This window comes from Rutilus rutilus, assembly GCF_951802725.1.
Source record: "Rutilus rutilus genome assembly, chromosome: 10".
Classification (NCBI taxonomy): Eukaryota; Metazoa; Chordata; class Actinopteri; order Cypriniformes; family Leuciscidae; genus Rutilus; species Rutilus rutilus.
This window is the reverse complement of record NC_140215.1, coordinates 29,156,932-29,182,392: the sequence shown is the minus strand read 5'-3', so window position 1 is coordinate 29,182,392 and position 25,461 is coordinate 29,156,932. Positions and strand designations below refer to the sequence as shown.

General features: G+C 37.2%; 3 protein-coding genes across 4 annotated transcripts; all 3 read left to right on the top strand.

Moving 5' to 3' along the window:
* The first annotated feature begins 5,864 nt into the window (after nt 1-5,864).
* Nucleotides 5,865-9,314, top strand: kbtbd7 (kelch repeat and BTB (POZ) domain containing 7). Its single transcript, XM_084420321.1, has one exon. The coding sequence runs from the start codon at nt 6,165-6,167 to the stop codon at nt 8,043-8,045; it is 1,881 nt and encodes a 626-aa protein (XP_084276447.1). The 5' UTR covers nt 5,865-6,164; the 3' UTR covers nt 8,046-9,314.
* A 1,439-nt stretch (nt 9,315-10,753) lies between these two features.
* Nucleotides 10,754-13,434, top strand: LOC311299054 (ras-related protein Rab-33B). Its single transcript, XM_084422445.1, has 2 exons — nt 10,754-11,014; nt 11,419-13,434. Exons 1-2 carry the CDS (start codon nt 10,757-10,759, stop codon nt 11,857-11,859), a joined length of 699 nt encoding a protein of 232 aa, XP_084278571.1. The 5' UTR covers nt 10,754-10,756; the 3' UTR covers nt 11,860-13,434.
* Nucleotides 13,435-16,328: 2,894 nt separating this feature from the next.
* rgcc (regulator of cell cycle) lies at nt 16,329-24,066 on the top strand (the record flags this gene model as incomplete). 2 transcript variants are annotated; one of them, XM_084422345.1, is made up of 5 exons in its annotated part: nt 16,329-16,461; nt 16,617-16,790; nt 21,774-21,881; nt 21,978-22,040; nt 23,599-24,066. In XM_084422345.1, the coding sequence occupies exons 1-5, from the start codon at nt 16,428-16,430 to the stop codon at nt 23,604-23,606; spliced, it is 387 nt and encodes a 128-aa protein (XP_084278471.1). In that variant the 5' UTR covers nt 16,329-16,427. The 2 variants fall into 2 exon arrangements, with proteins under 2 accessions (XP_084278471.1, XP_084278470.1); XM_084422344.1 differs by lacking the exon at nt 23,599-24,066 and having other exon boundaries at nt 21,978-22,051.
* Nucleotides 24,067-25,461: the final 1,395 nt, after the last annotated feature.

Below are 25,461 nucleotides of genomic sequence, written 5' to 3'. Positions count from 1 at the left end.
TCGGCTAGTAGGCTATGAGTGTGAGGATGTTGGAGGTGGAGATTTATAGCCTTTTCTCACAGCACTTCATATAATTAAACTTTTCAATTTGATGGCGGATCCAGAAAGGTTCAAACGACAATCACCAGTGACAACTGGAGATTCACCCGTTGTAAAATGCAAAAGACTTCGGAGTGGCTACAGAAAAAAAGAGACTGAACCGGCCCATGCGAAAACAAGGATAAATATCGGAAGGGCTTTTGAAAGATGGTGTGAACTCAGTGTTTTGAAGGGGTTTAAAACGGACACAGAGACGGCTTTTTTTCTGCTGAACAGGTGAGAACCAGTTCTAAAGAACATTCATTTGTTGGTATGACAATTAGAAATTAGACTGCACAGAAATGGAAACTGAACTACAGGTAGCCCTAATACACATTAAATGTAGTCACACAATGCTGATGTTGTTAACATTAACAATTTGAGAACAAAGTATAATTTGCACGGTTTGACGTGATATAAGCGATCGTTAGATTTAATCAGCGTGATTTACTGCAATGCTTTTTTTCCATTAGTTGGTCAGAACAAAAGTGGATGTTAGTTACTTGTTCAGATGACATTTTCCGGTGAAAATTCTTATGTTGGTCATACTTCCAAAAAGTAGAATCTGTGATTGCGAATGTGTTTCCACACTGGCTCTGCGACTGACAGCTTCACATTCTCCTCAAAACATTGGATTCATCCGCGCTGTGCTGTGCCGAGGCACAACCCACATAAAGTTGATAATTACGCTAATAACTGCAATTGCAGATTTCGAACAGAGATGGCGACAAAGAAGAAAAACTACGGACTGCAGCTTTAAGGTGTGATTTTATAAAATCAAGATTTACATTTCTGTATTTAACCCCTCCAAAAATTGGTCCCAGTCACTGCCTCACTGGAGCTTCTAACTAGTGTTGAGAGAGAGAAAAAGCTAATTCATGTAGATACACTTATTGTTGACACATTTTTCAGGTTAAACAAATACACATTACTTATACTATCGAAAAAGAAAGAAAGCAAGCAAAAAAAAAAACCAACAACAACCAATACAATTCTATTTTGTACACAGCAAAATCCTAAATGGTAACACTCTTCGGTGTCTATAGGGGTCAACTCAGAGTGTTAAAAACTAACACTGAAGCAATGTTGCAGTTAATATGTTAATTAAGGGATTAATTAAGATAAGATTGACCATTAGTGATGATACCTGCTGTTAACAAGCAGAATCACTGAAGGAAAGAGAAAAAATAACAGAAAAAACTTTTAAATATTATAATAGCCTAGAATAGTTTTTCTCTGGCTGCTGTAACTGAGTAAAGCACATTCATTGTGGGGGAAAAAAAACTGAGATAAATTATGATCAGATGATTGTTGTGTATTGATGATAACATAATCATCACATAAACACATCATGCACAAAAAAGTTTTGAATTAGGTCATAATTTAGACACACAGACATCAGCAATCAGCATGCAGCAATGGTGACAAAAAAAATAAACTAGTCTAGCTACAAAAAATCACAGCAAAACAACAGCAAAAATAAGAGCAAATAAAAAAATAGTAAGAACATTCAGCTGCTGCATTATTTATTTATGCTGCAATGGATGTTGAGTTTTGTACTATTCTGGCACCCAAGCATGCATTTTGTGATTAAACGGTTTGTTGATTATCACCATTGTTGAGATTCATATGCTGATTCTTGATGTAGGTGTGTCTGAACGACACAGTAGCTCAAATTGCTGTGGAACCACAGGACTGCTTTAATCAGTAATTTCAAATTAAAGGCACAGTATTTGCACACTAGAGTTTTGGCGCTAGAGGTCATTTATTCAAAACAATAACAAAGGCGTAGCTTGATGACGCCGTGAAAGATCATGGAATCAGGAGTCTTCACCTCCACAGCCGATGCAAAGCAAACCGATGGGACTCAGGCAGAAATCATGTTCATGAATGAGCTAATGCATTAAAGTTTTATTAAAGTTACTGTGGTATGAACCCGGGCTGGGCCGAGAGCTTGGGACAATTTACCTTGCTGTTTTTATGATGCTTATATGCTCCTTTTGTTTTGTTGTTTGTTGATTTTACATTTAAAGTTACATTTAACATTTGTGTTAGATATCAAAGAATGAGGAGGTGAAAGGCTACGGAAGCTCCTTTTGGTGATGAAAATAGGACATCAAAAGCCCATTATTCCAGATATGAATCTAGCACAAGCAAGCCTTGCATTCAAGACCAGGGGCCTTTTTCAATAAGGAGGTTCATCCAACTCTGAGTTAACTTGAACTCTGAGTTGATTTATCCTGAGATGGGAAACTCTGAGTTTTCGGTTTCAGAACAGCTGAATTGAGTTAGTTTAATCGACTTAGAGTAGGTTGACTCTGAGTTAGGCGCGTGCACCATGACTGTGAAAAGCCATGATCAGTGGAGCTCCGAAATTATGATTCACCATGGCAACAGAACCCGACAAAAAGACGTCTGCATACTTCCGAGTCAATACACAAGTATAATTCTTAATCACTGTTATATTATGAGGTGAAAACTGACAGAAAGGTAAGTTATTGAACTTGAACCACAGGCAAAAAAAAAAAGAAAAAAAAAGAATGTGACAGCAACTAAAAATGACCATTAAAGCCATAATTCAATCAGATACATCTTTAAGCATAAAAGGTTCATGGCTGTAGGCTACATGACTTTACAAACATTTGACATATTAAATAAATATAATTCAGTGTCTATTTCAATGTGCCGCAGCTGTTTCCATGTTGTATAATGCTCTTTTCACATAATTAAATGTTCTCTAATCCAACCTGTTACAATTTTCAATTAGGCTAATGAAATTAACATTTGAGTTCTTCTCCTCTGCCAACAGCAAGAAGGCAGAGGACCTGCACCACCACTAATAGATGAAGAGGAGATACACAATACTGGAAGAATATTAAAATCAGGCAGGAAAAAGAATTACTGTTGCTTTTGTATTTGAAGGAAATAAAGATGACCAAATCAATTGTGAATAATTAGTGTGTATTTAACAGTTGTGGTGGTGGTTACGGCATGATCTCTACCCTTCCATCTGGCATCCTCCCATTCCATTCAGTAATCTGTTTCATTTTCGGCAGGAGCGATGATGGGAATATGTGTGTCGTCAATACATCCAACCACACTGGAAATCCTAAAGGAAATTCTAATTATTATGTTACTTCCAGAGGTCACAGCAAGATGTTATCAAGTGAATGTCATTTATCAGATTATCCTCATTTAAAGGGGTCATATAATGGTACATGCACTTTTACAAGTTGATTGTACTGAAATGTGTGTTGGCAGTGCCTGTACACAACCATCATAAAATGATAAAAATCCATCCAGTGTTTTTTTTTAAATCTCCTTATATGTTTGACTCTCTCTGAAATCAAGCCGTTCGACCGTGTGACGTCACACGGTCGGACGCCCCTCCCACGATTGTGATTGACAGCTGCAGCGTTTCAACACAGACCCGCCCTCGCTCATGAGCGAGCTGTCAATCATAGTTCGCGCGTCATTGTTGATACCCTCACTGGAGCGCTGTCTATGAGCATAATGGCGTCTGCGATTGTTCTTCGGTGTAATAAGGAACACAGCAGTCATTTGGATGTTCCTAAATCCGAGCCGTTGAAGATGCAGTGGCTGAGTTTTGTTTTTGAAGCAATATGCCCAAAGGATTGACGCGGGGATTCCCTCACAGGGATTCCCCACGATCGTCTGAGCTTTCCTGTTTGCGTGAATCATTTCACACCAGACAGCTTTACAAACGAGAAAAAACGGATCGGTACCAATGTGTTCCTGCTGAACCTCCAGAAGTGAGTGTGATGTTTTATTAACCTTTATATTAATAATTATATTAATCTTTGCAAATTTGCAAACCTTGCTGCACGCTTCATGATGAATGCATCTAAGCTTTACACTCCGGGTACATTACGGCATGTTTTCTATGTACGACGTTCTCAATATAATTCATAATCCCACGTTTATAATGAACAACGCGTGGTTATTGTGTTAGCAGCTAGATACGGGGTGTAGGCACAGAACAGAGGGGCGGGGTGAGCAAAGCTCATTATCATTTAAAGACACATGCACTGAAACGGCGTGCTGAAAACAGAGCTGTTTTTGAGCAGGTGAAATTAGTGTTTTCTTACAATACTAATGAGAATTTTTAATTAAAGTATATTACAAACTTTTAATTTAGACCCTAAAGAATCATATTAGCTTGTACAAAAATGGCATTATATGACCCCTTTAAACCGATTTCTTCACCACTGACAATCCTGTGAATCTCCTCTTCGATGGCTCATACGGGTTTGTGTCCAGGAAACAACACAGAAACTCACAGAGTGTGAGAGCGAGGCACACTTTCCTTCCCGCTCTGATACAGTGGCCTTCCTAATGTGCTCTGCATCTCCGATGTTATATAAAAATGTGCAATGAATGAATGTACTGCACTGCAAAAAAATGCTTTTCTTACTTAGCCTTTTTGCCTTGTTGGTTCCAGTCAAAATATCAAAAAATTCTTAAATCAAGATGCATTTACTACATAAGAAAAACTCTGGGTTCACTGAAGAAAACCTGCTCCCGACCAGGTTAGGTTCACAGAGTAAGTTACCATGGTTAACTGGCTCCAAGTATAAGTTACCTCTCTTTCAGAAACGGGCTTGACTTACTCTGCTTTCTCGGGTTTGACATACCTCCCATTCTGAAACGGAAAACCCAGAGTTTCCCTCATTTCAGGGTTAACATACTCCGAGTTTTCACTTAACCTCTTTTCTGAAACAGGCTCCAGAAGTATTTGCAGTGTTTGTTCTGATTGGAGAGACCCAAAGCATGATTTAGATCTTTAGATTTAGAATGTTTAATAATATATGTGTGAATGGTTCACTCTGAACATACAGAGATAACAAAATTTGAGATGCGAACAGCAGGTGATATTGTCCTCTTTTAAGTGTTGTATTTGTGGGGTGCAGACAACATAAACACACTGCTTGCAGAGATCATTGTCTTGTGTCTGCTGAGTTCTCAGCTAGTTTTGTTTCTTTTTATTCCTTTTTATTCCTCTCTTTTCTTCCTGGCATTGAAATGAGCAGACTGACGATAGCCTATTGTTTTAAGAAAATGAAAATAAAAAATCCTTCTTGAGCGCAGTCCTTCTTAATGAAATATAGGCTTTACATAATATATATATATATATATGTAAAGATGCAAAAGCCTCTAAGTGCCATCTGAAATTTTCTTTTAGAATGATAATTTTTATCAAGCTCGTATTTTTAAATTCAGTAATTTCACTTAAATGGCAATGAAAATGACCTATTATTGTCATTTAAGTGAAATTACTGAACTTAAAAATACAAGCTTGATAAAAATGATCATTCTATAAGAAAATATATACATAGCCTATATATATATATATATATATATATATATATATATATATGTAAAATTCATTCGATTTTTTAATCTACAATTGTCATAAATTATAGGCTACTTTAATCTGTCAAATTGTCAAGACAAATTGCCATTTTAAAACACATATATAATATTTGAGACTAAATCTTATGTGATGTTGAGGCTATTATTCTGAACAAAGCTTTAGCAGGCCAACCGAACTTAATACAGAGCGCTGAGAATGACTAGCCCACGTCTCAAATCCTAGTGAGCTGCCTAGAAGGGTGGTGGGTTTCATAGTGGTAGGCAACATTTTTGGCAACACTGGCTTACGCTGCCTATAAATGCTGTCTATGTAGGCAGCTCAACATGCTTTGAGACACAGCCGATATGACCAATCAGCGCCGTGTGTTGCAGCTCAGCGGTAGCATGCTTGAGTGAGATATGCTACGTCGATGTCTCAAGATCAAAAGCCGAACGAAATTAAATTAAAAGGGGACGGACATCATCACCGCTGCCGATAGTTTGTCCCGAAAAGCTTTTCGTACAGTCAAAAAGAACCGCGTTTCATTCATGAAACATGGCTACATTGTCAGGCAACAGAGAAGCGGTGCATGCAGCTCATAGTCATAGCTCGTTGTTTTCATGACACTAACAGCAGAGCTGAGTGAGATTTAATGCGGCTGCCGCTCACTGACGGGATTTAGTTGCGTTCGGACGGAGAAAACGGGCTCAATATGGCTTCGGTGAACTGTTTCTGTGGTCCGGAGGAGCTCGAGGACACGAATCACGCTTCAAGTTTGATGAAAGAGCTGAAATTGTTCTACGACTCGCAGCTGTTAGTCGACGTGACTATCGAAGTGGAGCCTGACCGGGAGTCAGAGGACCGAAGCGTTTCTTCGGGGTGTTGCTCCTCTCGCGCTGGGAAAGTTTTCCAGTGCAACCGAAATATACTGGCAGCAGCGAGCCCTTATTTCAAGAGCATGTTTACAGGAGGACTGTACGAGAGCACGCAGAGAAACGTCACCATTCACGAAGTGGACGCCGATTCAATGGCTGTCATTATTGATTACTGTTACACTGGCAAAGTGTCAATCACTGAGGGCAACGTGCAGAGGCTTTATGCATCTGCAAACATGCTGCAGCTGGAGTATATTCGGCAAGCTTGTGCTAACTTCATGACAAGAAGGCTGGACCTTTCTAACTGTGCAGGGATTTTGAAGTTCGCCGACACCTTTGACAATCTGGAGTTGAAGAGCAAGGCTCAAGCGTTTATTGCGAAGAACTTTGTCCAGCTCAGTGCCAGTGTGCGAGAGCTTTGTGAGCTGGACCTGAAGCAGATTAAAGAGATCCTCACATTGGATTCTCTGGATGTGGACTGCGAACTGAAAGTGTGCTCGTTTGCAATACAGTGGATTGAGAATAATTTGCATGTGGATGCAGAAGATGCACTGCAGGTCCTCAGATGCGTGCGGTGGTCTTTGTTTTCTGAGAAAGACAGGGTTTATCTAGATGGCCTTAAATCAAAGCCTTTAATAAAGAAACATCTTTTGGATGTTTTAGATGGGGCCGCCGATGAGCAGAGCGCCACGATTTCAAAGGGTGTACGTGCTGCCAAACAAAGAATTGGCAAGAGTGCAAAAGAAATGGTGCTTTTTTTTGGACGGCCAAATGAGCCTTTCATGTGCTATGATCCCTACACGGAGGACATCTTTTCAATGGCGTCCCCGGTCATTAACCTCACCAATCAGAACTTCAAACACTCTCCTATGGAGACATTTTTGGTCTGCTCCACACCGGATAACAATTTGTATCTCGCATCACAGCTGTCCAAGCACTTCTGGGTCTACAATCCCTTGTTAAATTGTTGGCAGGAGCTTGCGGAACGACTTCTCAGAAGAATGCACTCGTACATCGGCTACCTCAACGGGCACCTGTACGTTTTGGGTGGCAGAGACCCGGTATCGGATGCCAGACTCAAGGAAGTAGAATGCTATAGCATTCAAAGGAACCAGTGGGTTTTTGTGGCCCCTTTGCCTCATTCTTTGGGAAAGATGCAGGTAGTGACGGTAAACGAGCGGCTTTATGTGGTAAACAAGAGGAGGATGCTCAGTTACGAGCCGAAGAAAAACCACTGGCTCCAGCGGGGCTCTCTGAAACGCAGTAAACTCCACAAAGCCTGTGTTTTCCAGGAGCAGATTATCTGTTTGTGCGATATCCCTGTGGTCAAAGCGTATAATCCAGCTCGGGGAGAATGGAGGCGGATCGGAGACATTCCTATTGACAGCAGTGCTCTCAACTACCAAGTTGTGCAACACAACAGCAAACTGCTGCTTCTAACTATTGCAATAGTCCATCACGACAAAAACAGGCTTATTATACATGAATATGATCCCACTGGGGACTCGTGGAAAAATGTAGCCACCATGTTTGGTTCCTCCTTCGGATCCATAAGCCTCTCCACTCGGGTATATACTGCATGCTTGGGGTCCGGTCAGAATTTCATCTCGGAGGAGGATGACGACAGCGGCTCCAGTGCTGACTGGGACTTCGATGGATTGACGGATGCAGACTCGGACTCCGGCAGCTCAAGCTCCTTTTCAGATGAGAACTGGTAGTCTATGCAGTTCTCGCAGTAACTACACTAAAAAAATATGCAGGGTTGTTTTAACCCAAATTTGGGTCAAATATGGACAAACCCAACTGTTGGGTTAAAAATTAAAAAAATGTAACCCAATGGCTGGGTTGATCCAAATTTGGGTTGAAACAACCCAGCATTTTTTAGAGTGTAGTGTCAAACGTGGAAGTGTGCATAACAGAGCCAAATGTAAACATGCTGCAAAGTATTTTGAGATACAGGTGTTGAAATTATTAGCCTGGTTTGAAGTGGCTCACCCCACAGCAGCCGGGTAAAACCTACTTGAAATTCATGCCGTTTGTACTATGAGTATTAAACAACGGCTTACCTTTATGTTATATGGCCAGTGAATGATACATTGTCTCAGGATTATGATAAGTTGGTACAATGAATTGTTAGTATTTTGACTCTGCCAGCTTTTGGAGGTTAATAAACAAAGAGCAGTGTTACGCTGAAATCTTGAACAGGGTACAGTCGGGCTAACAGCCCCTTTTAATGGGAAAGTTCACCCAAAAATGAAAATGTTGTCATCATTTACTCACCCTCATGTTGTTCCAAACCTGTATGAGTGTCTTTCTTCTGTTGAACACAATAGAAGATATTTTAAAGAATGTTGGTAACCAAACAGTTGATGGTAGCCATTGACTTCCATAGTATTTTTTTCCTACTGGAAAATCAATGGCTACGTCAACCAGTATTCTTTAAAATAGCTTTGTTTGTGTTCAAAAGAAAAAAAATAAATGTATACAGGTTTGGAACAACATGAGGGTGATTCATTTTGAAAACATTTTCATTTTTGGGTGAACTATCCCAAAAAGGTCCAAAAATGATGATCAGAAAAATACTTGATTTATTTTTATTGAATATTGATGGGGTGATTAATGTGAAAAGGTGTGATGAGGTTTGTTTTGATTAAAACTCCTTCAAATATAAAGTACTTGTAATGATTTAGGGGGCAAAGTTATTGGTCAAAATGTGAATACTCTTTGTGATAGCAAAATGAGTTGAGATACATACAGTATTCAGATGAACCACTTTAGGACAGGAAGGATGGACCATTTTCTATTTAGTCCACATAACTTCAGGCATTTCATAGCCTTATAACATATACATCTTCAAGCTTTTAGCCCAGTCGTACCACCCTGGTTTTACCTGTTTGTGTTTGTTTCTTTTTTATTGTTGTCTAAATGTTATTGCTGTCTATTAAATTATTTTGTGTATGTACTCTAATTTATTTGGTTCTTTTAATAAATTCTGTATATGCTTTATATACATAAATAAATAATTTTATGTATTGCTTTTTCAGTAGCAGACATTTTTACAATTTAAAAAAATAAAACAACGCAAATATTACAAAATGTGACTTCAAAAGTTGTAAAAGTCACTTGTTTTTATACAGTACAGTTACAGCAGGAGGTGCAGGTATGACGTCACTTTGTAGGCCAAACAGCAGTTCGCATCACGCCGGTTCCCTTGAGAAAAACCCAATAGGATTTTCCCATAGGCTTTTGGATAATCGCTAAAAACAAGTTCTGTGGTCAACAAAAGTTTATGATACTTGCACGTTTTATCCATCAAGATAATTATCACAGATGAACACAACTTTTTATGAATTTTGAAGCCTAAATGCAGTCGCCTGAAGTAAAAAGCTAAAGGTAGACTATAAACGAACTACACCACGGTCCCACGAATTCAGCGTCACAATCACTGAGCTTCTGACAACTCTTTCAAACTTTATCTAAAAACATTTTCCCTGAACGTTTGAGTTAGAATAGTTTATAAGAGCACAATTAGCATAATGAGGCTGTACAAGCGGACTGATCTAACCTGTTCGGCGTGATGACGTTTACTTTCCTTGACAGCCTCTGTAGTCCCATTAGCCACTTAGCAACCGCCTTTTTCAAGACACGGACCAGCTTAAAAAAATGGGGGGTAATATTGCTGTATTTTATGTCGTAGAATAAAACGTGAAAGTGTCTTGAGCTGGTGTTCACCACAGACCTTATTTCAGACATTTAACCAAAACCCGATTCAAAAAACCCTTTGACTTCAGGACGATGGAACCGGAAGTGCTAAAATGCTAAATGCTAATACGAAAATTTTGGCCTACAAAGTGATGTCATACCTGCACCACTCTATAGGAAGACTAATTCAAAAGTAAGTAAACAACTCAGCCATTTAGATATCACCGCTTTATGTCACGTCAAAATCAAACGGCCTGAAGACATGATGACAGTGGGGGTTTTTAGTGAGCAATCAGTTTGGGGAAATTAAAGGTACATCTTCGTGTCTGTGTCTAAAATGAGTTGACTATCAAAAAGAAAAGCTGAACATTAGGTCACAAGTAATATTCATTGCTTAAATTGTTATTGCCTTTAGTTATTATTTTGGAATAAATGTAAAAATGCGTAAAAACACTAACTTGATTAAATTTATACTTGGTTTTAATAAAAAGAATATTACATATTAAGTGTAAAAAAATACAAAATAGAATTGTACTTGGTTTCTCTTTTTATGTCATGTTTATTTAACCAGGAAAATTAAGTGTAAAAGGGACATACATTTACATTTGATATATATAAAAAGAAGACTTTGGGCCTGTATAAATGAACAAAACTGAAACCAGGTCATGGGAGTTCACGTTAAGCTCTCGTTCTTATCCTCTCGCGATATTTTTCGAGTGTCAGAGCTATGGCAATAGAAAACACAACGGGCAGCAATGAATTCGCGACGATTTACACAAGAGACAGTCTCGCGAATGACTCGTGTCAGGAATATGACTGTCCTCAGTCGAGGGTGTTTAAAATCATCGTTATTGGGGATTCAAATGTTGGAAAGACTTGTCTAACTTACCGGTTTTGCGGTGGAAAATTTCTCGAAAACCCCGAGGCAACAATAGGAGTAGATTTTAGAGAGAGGACCCTGCAACTTGATGGAGAATACATAAAGGTAAAGACCTGTACAGTAGAGTATATTTCACAGACAGTTTTGACCTTGAATATCAAGTATTTACATTCTTCTACACAATGGATTCACTGTGTTTTGTTGTTGACTGTTATGAAGTCTGCTCAGTGGTGCACAAACACCATTTTAAATATTTAAAATTTTGTGGTTAAAAAAAGAAGAGTTAATTATTGGTGCAAATAATTTTTAGTATTTTGACTCTGCCAGCCTCTGGAGGTTAATAAACAAAGAGCAGTAAACTTGAACAGGGTACAGTGGGGCTAGTTCAGTATTGGTTAAATATATCTGCATGTCAGTTTGGACTTTGGACCCAAAACTGCTTAGATAAAACCTTTACTACAACTAACCCTGTTTTTCTCAACACTACATGATGTAAACTGCCTTCTCAGTTGCAGATCTGGGACACGGCTGGACAGGAGCGCTTCAGGAAGAGTATGGTGGAGCATTACTACCGCAATGTCCACGCCATCATCTTTGTGTATGACGTGAGCAGCCTGGCTTCATTCGAGAGTCTGCCGGAGTGGATTGAGGAGTGCGTCCGGCACTCAGTCCCTCCCATGGTACCCCGCATCCTAGTTGGGAACAAATGTGACTTAAGAGGAACGAGAGAGGTGTCCACGTTTTCAGCTCAGCGACTGGCTGATAGCTACAACTTTCCTCTTTTTGAGACATCTGCAAGAGACCCTGCAGAAAAAGAGCACGTAGATGCCATTTTCCTCACGTTGGCCTACAGGCTGAAGAACCACAAGCCTCTGAGACTGAAACAGCCAAGCGAGAGCAGCTTTATACAGCTCGCTGGTCAACAGGAGAAGACACAATGTTTATGCTAATACACTTTGGCCTGTATAGTCAGTTCCATGCAATAATTGAGGTTTATTGGAAAATGTGAGGGTGTGCTCAGCTTTCTGTATGAAGTGATTGCAGAAAGAGTGATTACAGTGGAGTGTGTCTACAGGATTCCAGTTGGTGCACGTGCAGTTTACAAATGTGTTTGGAAGCATAAACAATGGATCGATTGGGGGTTTTGTTTTGTTAAACTTCATCTTATGAAGCAAGTGATGTTTGTTGTACCTGCCCTATTACTGCATATTATTATTTAAAGGGATAGTTCCCCCCAAAATCTAAATTTTGTCATTACTTACTCGCCCTTAAGTTGTTCCAAACCTGTATGAGTTTATTTCTTCTGTTGAACACAAAAGATATTTTGAAGAATGGTGGTAATCAAACAGTTGACGGCACCCATTGACTTCCATAGTGGGAAAAAAAATACAATGGAAGTCAATGGCTACCGTCAACTGTTTGATTACCAGCGTTCTTTAAAAAAGAAAGAAACTCATACAGGTTTAGAACAACTTGAGGGTGAGTATGACAGAATTTTCATTTTTGGGTGAGTTATCCCTTTAAGAGCATTTGTAACTCTCCAGAAACCTGCTCAATGACATGAAGACTTGACTCAGGAGAGCCTGTTATAACATTTTCTGTCTGTAATAACTTTGCATGTTTCATATTTAATCATATGGTTATGGCTATATTGTGAAAATTCCAAGGTTGCTATATAGTCTATTTAAAATTCTGAAGGCAATCTGAAGAATGTCTGACGATCAGAAACAACACAATGGCCCTAATTATTGTGCACCATGAGCTTTCTGATATGTTTACGGATACAGAAAAATTACTATTATCTTTAATTTGCACTAGAAATATAAAAATATATATTATGCAAGCGCGATTTGAACTTAACCAGAGGGAAATGGACAGCTGTGTAATGCATTACTAAAGCTATAGCTGACTCCAGTATGAACACTAGTGGGCGCCACTGTCAAAAGCATTCAGAGCATCATAAGCATTCCTATGAAATCAATTGAGATTAAAAACAAGGGGGAAAACTTCACACCCTTAATCTTAACTAAATGAGAGCACTTATATTCCAGCCTCAATGTGAAATATTCGCAAAACGTGCGCTAAAACCTTTAACATATTAGTGATGTTTAATGTCTCTTACAAGCAAATCCCTGCATCGTTGAGATTCCAGCACATCTCTAAGGCTTGATTTCAATCTTTTGTTTTGATTTGACAACCATAGCATTTTGGAAAACCGGAACTGTATTGCACTTTAAATTGAGATGGTATCATGTCTACAGTTTGTCTTGATTATTTGACATCATGTATAATGTTTTTGTACTTCAGAGAAATATGTTGTCATTGTGTAGTTTGGATTGACTCTCAGTGTTCCATGTGTTTGGAAGTGAACATGAAAATAAAATGTGCAATAAAAAAAAAAAAATGAAATTTATACATCTTTTAACAGTTGTGATCAGGGTCAAAGATAGATTTTAAGGCCTTGTTTCACAGACAGGGCTTAGATCAAGCCAGGATTAGACCATAGTTCAATTAGCACATTTAATAGCTTTTATAAATGTGCCTTAGAAAAAAACAAAAAAAAAAACATTACTGATGTGCATCTTGAGACAAAACAATGGCACTAACATATTTAAGATATCTCAGTGAGAGTTGCTTTCAGTTAAAACAGCTCAAACAAGCATTTTAGTCTGGGACTGTTCCCAATGTAATGGAAATTCTGGACATATCAGGAATTTTTTATTTATTTTAAAGCCTGGAAAAGTCACGGAAATGATAAAAATGTTAAATAGTCATTAAATTGCTATAGTGACTATATTTTTCTAATTAAATGCTCTATATATATATATATGTTTATTTATTTGTAGTCATAATGGAAATCACTCATTAAATTACTACAAAAATGAAAAAAAAACATAGGCCTACTGGAAAAGTAATAGAAATTCAATCAGTGGTCAAAATGGTGTCCCTTATCGATTTTTAATTGCTGTCTTAAAGGGATAGTTCACCCAAAAATGAAAATTCTATCGTTTACTCACCCTCAAGTTGTTCCAAACCTGTAAGAGTTTCTTTGTTCTGCTGAACACAAAGGAAGATATTTGGAAGAATGTTTGTAACCAAACAGATCTCGGTCCCCATTGACTACCATAGTATATTTTTTTTCCTACTATGGAAGTCAATGGGGACTGAGATCTGTTGATTACAAACATTCTTCCAAATATCTTCCTTTGTGTTCAGCAGAACAAAGAAACTCATACAGGTTTGGAACAACTTGAGGGTGAGTAAATGATGACAGAATTTTCATTTTTGGGTGAACTATCCCTTTAAGAAACTTTTGATACAAATCCTCAGAATAAGTAGCCGAACCCACAAAATAAATTACAGTATCCCATTCTTTTTTTCTTTCTTTTTTTGACAGCAACATTCAGCAAATCCTTGTAAATGATTTATTTTGTGAACTGTGCAGTTTTCAGCCTCTCAGACTGTAAGTGTCGTTTTTAACACCTTCCATGCGCATTTAAACCCTAAAGTCAGCAGGCGAGTGCAGCTGCAAACACATGTCTTGTTTAACCATGTGTCTACCTGTTAACTCCACCACCAAAGGTGTGAAGAACTCTTTTTAAACTGATAAATCCCACACCCCCACTGAAAATAACAACAAGCCGAATGATTCAGCAGTTACACTCCTAAAAAGAAAGGTTCTTTATATGGTTCCAGAGCCTTTAACAGTCATGGAATCGTTCCATCTCACAAAAGGTTCTTTGTAATGGAAAATGGCACTTTAGACTTTCAAAATGTTCCTCACATTAAGAAGAAATGCAACTTCCTTTCAATTTTAAAAGTGTGGGCCTCAAAAACATTGTCTGGCTTACTGCTAAACTGCCTGTGGTGAAAGTATAAAATGTTTTCATGTCTTGTTCGGCCTGTAATCAAAGATTTCAGTGCTCTCCTAAGCATAACCTGGCGTTTTATGTGCTTATCTGTTGCACTTCAGGTATTGATGACAATACTTGATGTGCATGTGAACACATCTGGCCTGGCCATTAAAAAAGGTTCTGTATCTGAAGCTAATCTTATTGCCATGAGTGAATAACATGAGTGCACATTCATTTAGTCACCACCAGATGTCTGCAGAAACTTAACTTGGACCAGATCAGTTTTGTGAATCTGTGATTGACAACAGCATGACAATGATTAGACTTGACACAGAAAACGGGGATCCTTTGAATTTAACACCTAAATAAGAGGGAAAAGTTAGGGTTATATACAAACAATGCGTTTATAAAAGGTGTTACAATCAATACAATTCTCCTCTACATTTAATTTAATCAAGTTACATTCAAAATATTACAATATTTGGTGGAGCACCAAGTACTTTGGGAATATTTATAATAATCCTAAAAATACATTATTTTGGGGGAATAAAAAAAAGGGATTGGTTATTGATAATTTATAGTTTTATTTCCATATTCAGTATATTATAATATCATTGATCAGTAACACTTTGCAATAAGGTTAATTTGTTAACATTAATGTATTAACATGAACTAACCATGAGCAATAGATTTGTTACTGTATTTGTTATACTTTGTTAACGTTAGTTAATACATATACAGCTGTTCATTGTTTTTTTCATGTTAGTTCACAGTGCATTAACTAATGTTAACAAATACAACATTTTATTTGAATAATGTATTAGTAAATGTTGAAATTAACATGAACAAAGTGCAGTTCATGTTAACTAATGAAACCTTATTGTAAAGTGTTACCCATTGATCAAATATACTACAGTATACATATTTATACATTTATATATTGGGCTATATTTTAACATTTATATTTTAAGAATTGTATTACTTGATGTCCTATGTGTCTGTTGATTTGAATTAAGAAAAAAAAAACTGAGCAAGGTAAATTGACTGATTCTACCCGTCACGTATTCTCCAAAACTTTATAAATGTCACTACCATTATTATTAATAACCTTTGATGAAACAAAGTATGAAATATTTTACTTTTTCAACAAGAATATGGAGACACACTCACATGTGGACATTCCAAAGGGCTTTTAGAACCGTGATGCATTTTTAGATATATTTACATTGCGTAGGCTATTACATTACACACTTCGCAAGCATTTTTCCTGTAACATTATTACTGTATTGCTGGTCAAACATTGCAACAAGTTAAGTCATCGCAAAACGAAGGGTGACCAGGATGGAGTTATGGTTAAAAATAAAGCATCACTGATGTCGTGCATGTGTCACAGTAGCTGTTTACAAACACATACTTCAGGAGTGAATGACGCCAGTCCCTGTAACTCACACGGAGGGCTAAAACAAGCGCGAGCGTCTCATTGGCGACGCGTTTCCCACGTCCGACACGCCTCCGTCAGGCCACGCCCCCTCCCGGAGCCGGGACACATTTAAAACAACCCCACCGACCGCACGAGCTCAGACACAGTGTGTTAACAAGGGGAACCAGGAGGAATTTATCTTATATCGGATATTTCGGAATTGGACACTAAAGAGGCGTAGAAGATGAAGTCTCCAAAGATGAAATCACAGAGCAAAGGTAAGTCTAATGTTTAATAATACATTATTAAATACGTAAAATTTCAGAAAACTTGTGTTCTAAACTTAGGCTTCTAAACCCATGCAAGTATATTACATTGAGGCGATAGTGCGTCACTTATTGTTTCCAGACTGAAACAAACTTGCTTTTTCTAGCATTTCTTGAGGATGATGACGGTCTGAACGCCGTGTTGTGTGAATTCGACGCTGTCATTGAGGATTTCACGTCCCCCGTGGAAAAGAGACACTTCAGATATGATGAGCACTTGAAAACCATGAAGAGACGGAGCAGCGCGAGCGTCAGCGACAGCGGCATCAGCGACTCTGAGAGTGAGTATGCAGTATGCAGTGCACTAGTCGCAAAAGTTGCATTTGACGTGTCATTATTCCAGAAATTTGATAGCAGCGCGCGCACGTGCTCGTGCTCGTGCCTGTGGGTCATTATCTCGTCACGATTTAAGCTCCGCAGCCTCAGTTACAAGTAACAGTGCTCACTGAACACTGCATAATCTTATCTAATCTAATCTGAGCCCACACACCAGCACAAAGAGCAACTGGGCTTCATTAACGTCTTTTAACCTGTTAACTGTCTTGTCAACCCTCTTTTCATGAATGTTAATGAATGCTTTGCAACATACCTACGGTAGGTCTCTCTTTAAAGGCACCCAGTGGAAGTGAAAGCACTTCCAAAAATGAAAGCGTAAACGTAATGGAAGTTTACTGTAAAGCAAATATACTGAAATAAACATTTTAAACAAAATATATATTTTACCAAATAAAATGAAAAATAAAGCCATATGTCTAACCAAGTTATCCAAATATGGAGTTCAAATCACAAAAATTGAGCCCACTAAATTATTTTAAAGTACTGTTTCCATGATGATTACTAAAATATGGGACAGAGAAAAAAAGCAATTTAAAAAAAAAAAAAATGGTGCCAAGTGTCCTGCTACTGGAACACTGACAGTTAACAGGCTATAAGAAGTTAAGACCTTATAAAAACCTTGACACACACACACATATGCAAATATTGGTCGGTTAATTGTCCTGGCTGACTTATAGTCTCTCACTAGCCAGTTGTAATAGCTGTTCTGGGACACACACAGGTTCACTGTAGGTTTATTCCGTCAATCCTACAACTGGAGATTATCCAGAATCTGAAGAAGGATTGCGTCATGAATGGATATGGAAGACTTTTATTTGGTAGCTCATAATTGCATAGAAAGGTTCAAAAGAAGTGGAACCATGTCAGTATAAATGAGCACTTTTGTTCTGGAAGTGTTCTTGTGTTTAATGATTAAGCAACGAGTGATCTCTCTTTACCTCACAGTATTCCTTCTGGAACAAACAGGGAATGTGTCAGAATCTGTGCTCTGGTGCAGTCAGAGGATCAGAACGGTGTAATGAGCTTTGAATCACCCTCATGGATCTGTGCAATGCATGTTGAATCCAATCAATTCTTATGCCATTTTGTCACACGTGCCATTGATCTAGTTTAGTGGCTTCAAGCGGTTCTGCTTCAGGACTACAGGATTTAACAATGGAAAAAACATCAACAAAGGAAGCGTTTTCTCTTTCCTTTCAAAAGCATACTCTCGAGAAAAAGAAGTACACTTTTAAAAAATTTGTATTTATTACAGACAAAATATACTTTAAAATAATATTAAGTGCAAACTGGATGTAACACACTTGTTAATTGCATTTAAATGAAAATGTATTATAGTTTAAATTTATATTCAGTGGAGTTAGCTGTTTGACCCACTTAAGTAGGGTCAAATACAATTATAAGATGTACAAGTACATCTTATATGCAATTTCATAATATGGTTAAAGTGGTTAAAATAATTGGTAATATGGTTAAAGTGCACTGCTAAATTTACTGAAAAGCATTTATGCTAGACTAAAATATACTTTAATGTCATTTCTATGGAAACTTGTATGTCATTTATTTAAATATATTTATAGTTACACATTTGTAATGAAGTTGCAATTTAGTACATTTAAAATATAGATGTAATATCAAATACGTACTTTGTATGTGCTTTAGCAAAATTTGTGTGTTACAAAACAATGATTTAAAATGTACTTTAAAGTAAAAATAATAATTTGACATTGCAAAGTGCACTTTTTAAAAGTGTACTTAAAGGTGCATTGCGCGAGAGTCTGAGTTTTCGCAGAACTACGCCCCCTCTGGCGGCAAGCGAAACTGCAACCAGAGGTGTGCACGCTCACGGACCACACGCACACGCACGCTTGCACGAGCTCGAGCTGGTCATAACCCAAGGAGCATCAGCCGCACAAATCTTTTGTTTACAATCATAATGTCTTCAGAGGTAATACAGTTTTAAATCTGCAAGTAATTTAAAATATGTGAAAGGAAAGGCAATTGAGTAAATAACACACTTATGTGTGAGGGAAAAAATGGGGGTAGTAGAAAACTTCGTTTTTTATTCCCATCTATCTCCATGTTGAACTGTGTTATGTGTTTACTGTATCCACTTATGACTATTATTATGGAAACACGTTCATGAACAATATAAGTTATAACTTTGTAAAAGCTCAAAATTGTAATCATGATACCATACCATACACAGTCGGTCAACAAAGTACACCCAAATGTCTCAAGGTAATAAACAATCAAGTGGCACTATGACGTTACCATAAAAGCCAAACAGGCTAATCCGCCGAAGATTTGCGGGGGTTTAGCCTGTTTTATTGATCAGCTAAGTAGCATATTCCAATAGCAATACATCGTAATTAAGCAGTAATTTGCTCAAAATTTGTGTCTAAGTATCTAACTTATATATCAGCATTTTATATCACAATCATTCTGAACCTGATCACTGACAATGGTAAGTTAGTAAAACCTATTCCGATTGTACATTTATCTAGCTTACGCTAAAGCATTACACATTTTATGGATCGTCATTTATTGTCATTATTGGCCGTATCAGACATTAGAGAATGGGATATATCTTACCTTTTTATCAAGAAAAAAGCCAACTGAGGATCCCGTTTGAGCCCTAGAGCAGACCGGAGATCTCTCCATTTGTTGAAAGCCTTCCCTATGTTTACTCTCGTCTTACCCCGACGCCTGTCTGACTCCAATTTGGACCTTTTGGTTGCACTAGACAAAAATTCTCTTTTTTTTTTATCTTACGTGGAGTTTGCGTTGGTGTTTGAAATGAACTACAAGCCAGTCTCTTAGAATCCATTTTCTACGGAGAATGGCGGCGTCGGCGCATACACAAACCTGCCAGACACATGAGCGTGCCGTGAACGCGCATGACGTCACGCCCAGTCTCAGATTCCGACCCGAATCCCTCTTATTTATTTTACTGTACAGGATTATAGAGGCAATCGCAGTGATCAGAGAAGGGCTCAGTCAGCCCATCAGGCAATTGTTTAAGCATGTATGGGTTAGAAAACGGGTATTTTTAACATGAAAAGTTGCGCAATGCACCTTTAAGTGTGTTAAGAAACAAGTGTACTCCTTAGTTTTTTAGACTTTTAGACCTCTTTAAGGGTCTAATGACTGAAGCGTTGGGCAAAGTTGAGCTTCCGTGCAATAGCACGCCTGCTCTGCCTTTAACTAAGAATGTGTAAACACTATTTTTTTTTTCTTAAGACGGAGTGTGGCGTACCGGGTCAGATCTTTGGTTTTAAATGAACCTGCTGGAGGCTGGGTCACGGTTGAAACTGCTTTGAAAGTGTTCTCGCTCGAGAGAGAGGCTGTTATTAGAGGAGTATGCATTGATTACAAACTCAACCTGCTCTGCTAGCACAGATTAACCCCCACGACACCCCCTACCCCCTCTGGTTATGGGTCAGTGCACATGTTTGGCAAGCCTGTGTGGTAGAGAGCAGTGCCGCTTCACTGGTTTAACGCTCACTAAATTCTATAGACTTTTAGACTAGAGTTTGTCTAGTTGTCCCTTGAGTTTCAATGATTTCATGCTCTCGACAAGATGTTGCAAGGGAAACGTTATTTAAAGTGCCCCTATTATGCCTTTTCAAAATATTACCTTTCATGCAGTAAAGCTGTTTGTGAATGAAAGTTTTAAAGATCAAAGTGCATGACAAATAAAGTTATCGTCTCCTAAAAGAAAGGATCGATTCTGATCTGCTTGAGTTAGTTACATACCTACGTAACCATGTAACTAATTGACTGCCTTCATTGGTCGTCATCGGCTGCCGGTGAACAACGTCTACTTTGACCCTCAAATATTGTAGTTGTAGTTGAGGCCTAGAAGAGTTTGGTGCAAGAAGATACTGTTTTCAGCGCTGCAAATCCACTTTACATGCAATTTCAAAAAGGAGAACTCGGGCTCAAATTGATACGGTAAAATCGTTACTGTTCATATCACTGTATATCCAAGTTCTGAGGAACCCTATGAAGCTGAGATTCAGATATGGTAATGGACATTTAGTTTTCTGGCATGCACTATAAGCGGTAGACAACAGACCGAGCCATCCGACCAATCAGAGCAGAGTTTGCTCTCGGAAAGGAGGGGTTTAGAGAGAATGAATCTTCGAATGAACCGTTTTCAGACTCTTTGAGAAATTAGGTGATTTTAAGTGAACGTTGTAAGTGTTTTTTGACCTTGGATGCAAGTAAAGTCATTGTAGAATACCTCAAAAAAAAATAATTTGGAATCTTTAAAATAGTATTTTATTAATGTATGTTACTGGTCAGAAGTTTGGAATAATTAAGATTTTTCAATGTTGTTGAAAAACATGCTCACCAAGGCTTCATTTATTTGAAAAAAATACAGTAAAAACTGCTTATAAATCCTTATTAATAACTAAGCAGCAAATCAGCATATTAGAATGATTTCTGAAGGATCATGTGACACTGAGCTTTACCACCACAGGAATAAATGACATTACATTTTAAAATATTTTCAAACTAAAATGTTATTTCTTTCAAAAACACACAAAAAAGAATGATATAATTATTCCAAATTTTTGAATGATAGTGCAGTTTTAGTTATATTTTCTCTTACCTTGCATAATTTGATTAATGGTTTTTGAGGATAAGGCATGTCATACAAACTGTCATGTCAGCATCAGTTTAATATGGCAGAGTGTTTGCTATCCTAACTCTAAACAGTTGGTTGTTTAGTTGCTTTGCATTATTGGCATTATAACTTTGGTTTTTCCCTGCTGTCTGCGCTCTATCACTATTGAGGGCCGTGAGCCACCTGTTGAGCACCGCTGGTGTGGAGTTAAAGGAACACATGCTGTACACACACAGGAAGCTTCAGTTTTTTCATTTCTGACTTCCTCTGTCTCTTTTTCCTTCTGTAACAGGTGCAGAGTCCTTGAACAGAAACAGTTTCAGCTTCAGTGATGAGAAGCTCAACTCTCCCAGCGTCTTCTCCCCCTCATCAATTAGTCCCTTGGTCACATCTCCTAAACGTGAGTTCAAACATTTCTGTTTTGTATATTTAACACTAAATATAGTAAATTTTGGGTTTAATTTTTGTTAATCAACTGCATATTTTTTCTCTTCAGCTAAACTTGGAGACACTAAAGAGCTAGAGGACTTCATTGCTGACCTTGACAGAACATTAGCAAGTAAGTGCTGAAGGACATGAATTTAAAGACTACAATACTTTTGTTTTGAGGGTCAAATTTGAAATAATTTGCAGCATGATTTTATGATTTTATCTTTGTTGATGACCACCCTAGTGAAAAGACCTATACCAAAATGTATTTATAATATGTTCATTTCATACTAAGTATACTACAAATCCATTAACAAATTTACTGACATATGACTTAATAATACAAATATTATTATTCAAATTTATTTGGAGTACTGCTTTATTGCACAATGCACATTTTTTTAATATTAAGCCTAAAATGTGTTTTAATATCACTATTAGGATAGGATGATCACTGTATAATTTCCATTCAAAAGGTCATCCTTTTACATACTGTATAAATATGAATATAATAAAATATAATATAAGTGTTACATAATATAATCAGTGCAAAAACAGCATTATAAATTATGAATACGATTATTATTATTATTATTTTATTTATTTATTTTTGTGTATTTCACTGGATTATAACAAAAAAATAAATATAAGGGAAATAGTTTAAAGTTTAAGGTTAATTCTCTCTATATGGTGTAGTGATATATGAAAGTTTGGTCAGTAAGTTTTTTTTTTTTTTTTTACAAGAACGCATTAAATTGATTTAAAAAAATGCATTACGGTTTCCACAAAACCTTTTTCAACATTGATAATAATCAGAAATGTTTCTTGAGCAGCAAATCAGCATTAGAATGATTTCTGAAGGATCATGTGACACTGAATTCAGCTATACCATCACTGGAAAAAATTATATAATATATAGTGTTTTTAAATTGTAATTATATTTCACAATATTACTGTTTTTACTGTATAAAAAAAAAAAAATGCAGCTTTTGGTGAGCGTAAGAGATTTCTTTCCAAAACATTAAAATTTTTTTACTAATTCCAAACTTTTGAACAGTAGTGTATTCAGTATACCATTATGAGTATACAGTTCATACCACCCACTCCTTTTATTAATCATCAGATGTGGGGCAGTATTATGATTATGAGAAGGAACGAGACACTCTTGAATCAACGGGTGTTTTTGAAAAATGATAATCATCAGGTCAAATCGTACACTCACTCCTACACTTCTTCACTGATGCATTAACACAGTTAAGTTGATTTGTTTTGGAGCGCTCCTATACTCTAGAGATCTGTAACTTGCCTCAGAGAGAGGGAGAGAGAGAGGAATGCATGTGTATAGACCTTCAATGACTCAAACTGGAAGTTGGCCACAGAGAAAGCAGTCATATCATTATATTTATATCAGTTTCTTGCTTCGAAACAGTCATAACAATAACTGTCCTCCCTTAAAACCTAAGATAAAAACATTTATGTAGCCTCCTTTAAACTTTCACCAATGGTTTCGGTGTAAGCTACTACAGTAAATGCTTCTGTTCATGCTCTGAGGAAGCTAATTCATTATTTAATTCAGAGTTAATTGAGGGGGTTCAGAAAAGAGGATCCGCGTACACACACCAAGAATAACCTTGACACAGAGCACCCAGAAATGTACTAAGTATGTTCTCTTCTTTCTCCCCCTAAAGGCATGTGAGTTCGAGACGGGATGACTGGAGCCCAACACATTGACAGCCGGACAGACCTGAACTACTGTGAAGACACATGGTTTCACACGCAGAACGATGGAGTTCGCCAAGACTTTTTCTATACTTGCGCCCATACAAACAAACTCAAACAAATGCATAAGAAACACATTTGGCAGTAATGGCTGTGCTCTCTGTAAAACTTGAGCTGTAAGATTATTTAAATAGCTTTTTATAGAAATATAATTGTAATTTTATAGAGTTGGTTATTGTAAATTTATCTGTAATACTATTTTGTGAATTTCTATTTTTGTATTTCATGTAAATATTGTTCAAGACTCGCCTTGCTACATATGAAGCATTTCCTGTTTCACACAATTCTTAATTCATTCGAAAAACTGGAAAAGCTATATGACATGTATTTAATACAACTAATGTCTTCAAGAGATTAAAGTTGACAGATTTTAAGATACGTTTCATGGTGTGTCTCCTTGCATCAAAAACCTTTGAGTGTGTAGTATTTTCATTCTCGGTGTGGACAGAAGACTTACTTTAAATCAGGACACTTACCACCGGTTTCACAAACAAGGCATAAGCCTAGTCCCAGACTAAAATGCACGTTTGAGCTGTTTCAATTGAAAGAAAAGATCTTAAAAATACATCAGTGCCATTGTTGTGTCTCAAGATCCACACCAGTAATGTTTTTTTCTAAGGCAAGTTTTTAAAAGCTACTTCTAATTGAATTAAGGTCTAATCCTGGCTTAATCTAAGCCCTGTCTGTGGAACCGGGCCTAAGAGTACGGTGTTAATTAATTCAGGGCTGTGAGTTAGCCTGCTAACACTCTTGAATGGTCTGCAAATGATTAAGCCCACAGCAGGGGTCAGTGGTTTGCAGGACCGTGAGCAGTTGCTCTGGGGAATAAGTGACACCTGGTCTCATCCTCAGCACTTTCACCATCCAGTTCTAATGTGATCATCAAACCAGAAGTAATATTTTGATTGGATAGCCAAATGTTTAACTAAATAACTAAAGTAAAAAGCAAAATAACTACACTGGTGATTGAGGTTGGAAAGACTTTTAAGTGTTTTTGAAGTCCTAAAAAAGATTGCATTTATTTGTGAACAAATGCAGTTAAAACAGCAATATTGTGACATATTGTTACAATAAAAAAACCCTGTATTTTAATATATTTTGAAATGCAATTTATGATGGCAAAGCTGAATTTTCATTACTCCAGTCTTCAGTGTCACATGATCCTTCAGAAATCATTCTAATATGATGATTTGGTTGATGGTTCGGGCCAAAATACCAAAATACCACACCAAACATACATACTGTATACATACAATCTGATTATTTGTAAGTGTGTACTCGTGAAAAGTCTTTACCGTCACTTTTGATCAATTTAATATTTTTCTTTATATATTAAAGCTTGTATTTATATGTATATATTTATTAATTTAAACATTATTTTATATATTATAATATATTATACTATTAATAGTCAATTCATATAATAATTATATAATATATTAAAAAAAATTCAAATTAATATGATATAAATATATTGAATAATTAGCAGCAATAAATGTTTTCACTATAAAGTGCTTTAATTTGTAGCGAGAGATTTAGGAGGCGTGACTTTATTGCATCAGATATATGTCACTTAGCACACATCTTATAGGTCCAGTAGTTTTGGTTTGCGACCTGCTCCAGAGAAGGTTAGCCGTGGAGCGTAAGTTACCATGAACACCGCTAAAAACCAATCCACCTTCTTAAGCCCCAAAAACAGAGTCTGCTCAAACTAATTTCAAACTTAAAGCGACACTAAGGAACTTTTCCTCTTCGGTCCCCCTACAGGTTGG

Excerpts from the sequence above, each read along its gene's own strand:
- kbtbd7 (XM_084420321.1), top strand. The coding sequence starts at position 6,165 with ATGGCTTCGGTGAACTGTTTCTGTGGTCCGGAGGAGCTCGAGGACACG.
- LOC311299054 (XM_084422445.1), top strand. The coding sequence starts at position 10,757 with ATGGCAATAGAAAACACAACGGGCAGCAATGAATTCGCGACGATTTAC. Across the intron at positions 11,015-11,418 it reads TTGATGGAGAATACATAAAG|TTGCAGATCTGGGACACGGC; the intron begins GTAAAGACCTGT and ends CTGCCTTCTCAG.